The 2,500-nt window shown below is 38.4% G+C and overlaps 1 protein-coding gene across 2 annotated transcripts in view; it reads left to right on the forward strand.

Moving 5' to 3' along the window:
• Positions 1 to 2,500, forward strand: part of LOC119580063 (probable rRNA-processing protein EBP2 homolog) — a 9,739-nt gene that overhangs the window by 237 nt on the left and 7,002 nt on the right. Inside the window, exons 1-3 of one of the 2 annotated variants that reach the window (XM_037927966.1) lie at positions 284 to 377; positions 1,958 to 2,070; positions 2,380 to 2,472. In XM_037927966.1, the coding sequence (XP_037783894.1) occupies positions 1,975 to 2,070; positions 2,380 to 2,472 (189 nt within the window). In that variant the 5' untranslated portion in view covers positions 284 to 377; positions 1,958 to 1,974. Of the gene's footprint in view, positions 1 to 283; positions 378 to 1,957; positions 2,071 to 2,379; positions 2,473 to 2,500 lie in introns of those variants that run through there. The other variant, XM_037927965.1, reaches the window with a different exon arrangement.

Here is a 2,500-nt window from a genome sequence, read left to right on the forward strand (position 1 = left end):
CTCAATTATACTTTAGCAGTGTTAAAATATATATGACCACGATGAATGTAAAGGAATTTCCCAAAACCTAAAAGAATTGAAAATACAAGACGAACGGAACTTTAAAAAAACTCAGCGAGTTTTCTCAGGCAATTTTATATTCAGAGAAGACACATACCCTTGATAACATCAAAATATATTCAATCAATTGACTAAATATACACATACACCTTAAAACACTCCCATAAAGGCACATTTATCTTAAAACCTAAAAGAAAGGCCGCCTCGCCAGCCCGGCCTTACGCGAACGCCTGACCTCACAGACCCACATGTTCGAGAAACTGACAACAGAGTTTATGTCCTTCGAGTAGAAAAAACGAATATTTATTATATTATTTGTGAGTATTTAATGTGTTTCAGTATAATAACGAACAGTACTGTCGTAGCCTCTGTTTGAGAGGTTTTAAAGGGAGATTTTAAGTCTTTATTAGAGAGAAAAAACGTTTTTGTCGCGATGTTTACATACTGGAGGCCTCCAAATGAACACGAGTTGGCTGATTTGACCATCATTTCTTATCTTTTTCGTGGATTGCGTCGTTTTTTTAGTGAGGTTCTCTGCGCTCATATGTGTAAATGTAAGGAAATGGTCCTCGATGTTGATATAAATGACATGCATAACGATACTGGTTCACCTTCCTTGCCTTTTTGGGAAATAGGAATATTAAAGACGGCGATTTCGTACAAGGGAAGCGGTTCTTTTGAGTCAGAAGGGAAATTCTAAGGTACTTGGTCTGTGCAATTTGGGGGTAATGTAACTGAGAGTGACGCACAGATATAGAGGGAAATGGACACTGCCATCTTAGAGAGTCATAAGCAACTGGAGTACAGCCGCAGTGGCCTCGTATTTACAGCGAAATGATAAAGATATCCTCTGCTTAACACCGCTCAAGTCCACGACACCCTCACGTGGCCAGAGTTCTCGGGTTTTCTCTAAGTAGCCATGAGGTGCTAATAAAGGGAGTACAGGGGGGGCTTATCCCCCTTTGTATGGAATAAATACAAGGTAGGAAGGTAGAAGGTAGGAAAGGTTAGGTTTGGATTCTGAGTTTGCATGAAACCCTAGTCTTGTGACCGTCTCTGAAGGGTACCTCATTCTCAGTAACAATTGCCCAATTTGGTGTTGTGGTCAACGTACCTGAGACTGGCATTGGCAGTCGGTTGTCTTTTTGTGTTAGATGACATGTGTCCTTTCCCAGAGGCTTTGGTTGCTAAACTATGTTGAGTGATAGTTCTACATTTTTTGGGGAGGCTGTATGTGTATGCATGGTACACAGCACTGCTTATTGCACCACAGAGTGTCAATGCCAGGGCTGGGGCTGAAAAGCTGACCATAAAGTGTGTTTTGTTGGTTGGATGAGTGAGTTAATGTAGAGCTGTACTCCCCAACCTCCTCCCAGGTATTCAAAACCTTCATGTTGATATATACTGGGAAGATAGAGCCTGGGAAAAAAGTACCAGGTGCTTTATAAGGGGACCAGCTAAGATATGGTTTATAACTCTGCATGATATCAGTGCAGTTAATTATTTGTGCCCTGATATTTCCTGACATATAAATGGCAAATTAGAGCTTAGATTGATACCTTATTTGACTAGAAATTGTCATGGTCTTACCTTAGTGGAAATCTTTTGCATAAAGCAGGGTGTCAGCATGGGCATAGATTCAGACTGATAGGCAGTTGTGGCCATACTTTAACTTTCTGAAGATTATTTTTGCATCTAATAGTGTTGTTTTACTTGGTCTATGATTCTAGTACCTTTGCAAAGTCCTGTTCTCAACATTCATTGCATTTTTTTTTTTTTTTTTTTGTGACTCTTAAAGAAATGCCATGTTTCTTGTAAACTTTAAAATATGTTCTTACTCCAGAAACCTTTCCTTCATCTTTATCAATAATAATAATGAAAATCATCAATTTTCTAGAGTTACAACCCCAAAGCATGGTGATGGAGTCCGACACAGAATCCGACTTCTCCGAGGAGGAGTACTCGGACTACGAGGAACTGATCTCCGATGAAGATGAATCTGATAGCGAGGTGAGGAGAGAATGATAGCAGAAGGCATGGTCTGCATCTGCTTTTTATATTATTACTTTTGTTATTGTTGTTGCATAGCTTTTTAAAATTTTAAAGCAATACAGGTGTGAAAATTAACTAACGTAACTCTCAAAGACAGTGTATGTATATCTTTTAAGTTAGAGAAATCAAATGATTTTCTAGTCTATCAAATTTCCTTTTGCTAAACTTGATTAAACAAATTTTAGTGATTGAGCTATTTCAGAAGTTTGGCAGGAAATGTTATTTAGCAGGATTTGTATATCAACTGAAGTTCTGTCTTATTTCCAGCTGCAAAGAGCCTTTGAAAGAGGGGACATAAAGCCTGGATTGAACTTTGCTGCGGACATTGATGAACGAAATAAGGAAATGAAGAACGATGTGGTAAAGTTATTTGTTTTTGTAATTTTTA

Source organism: Penaeus monodon, chromosome 13 (genome assembly GCF_015228065.2).
Source record: "Penaeus monodon isolate SGIC_2016 chromosome 13, NSTDA_Pmon_1, whole genome shotgun sequence".
NCBI lineage: Eukaryota > Metazoa > Arthropoda > Malacostraca > Decapoda > Penaeidae > Penaeus > Penaeus monodon.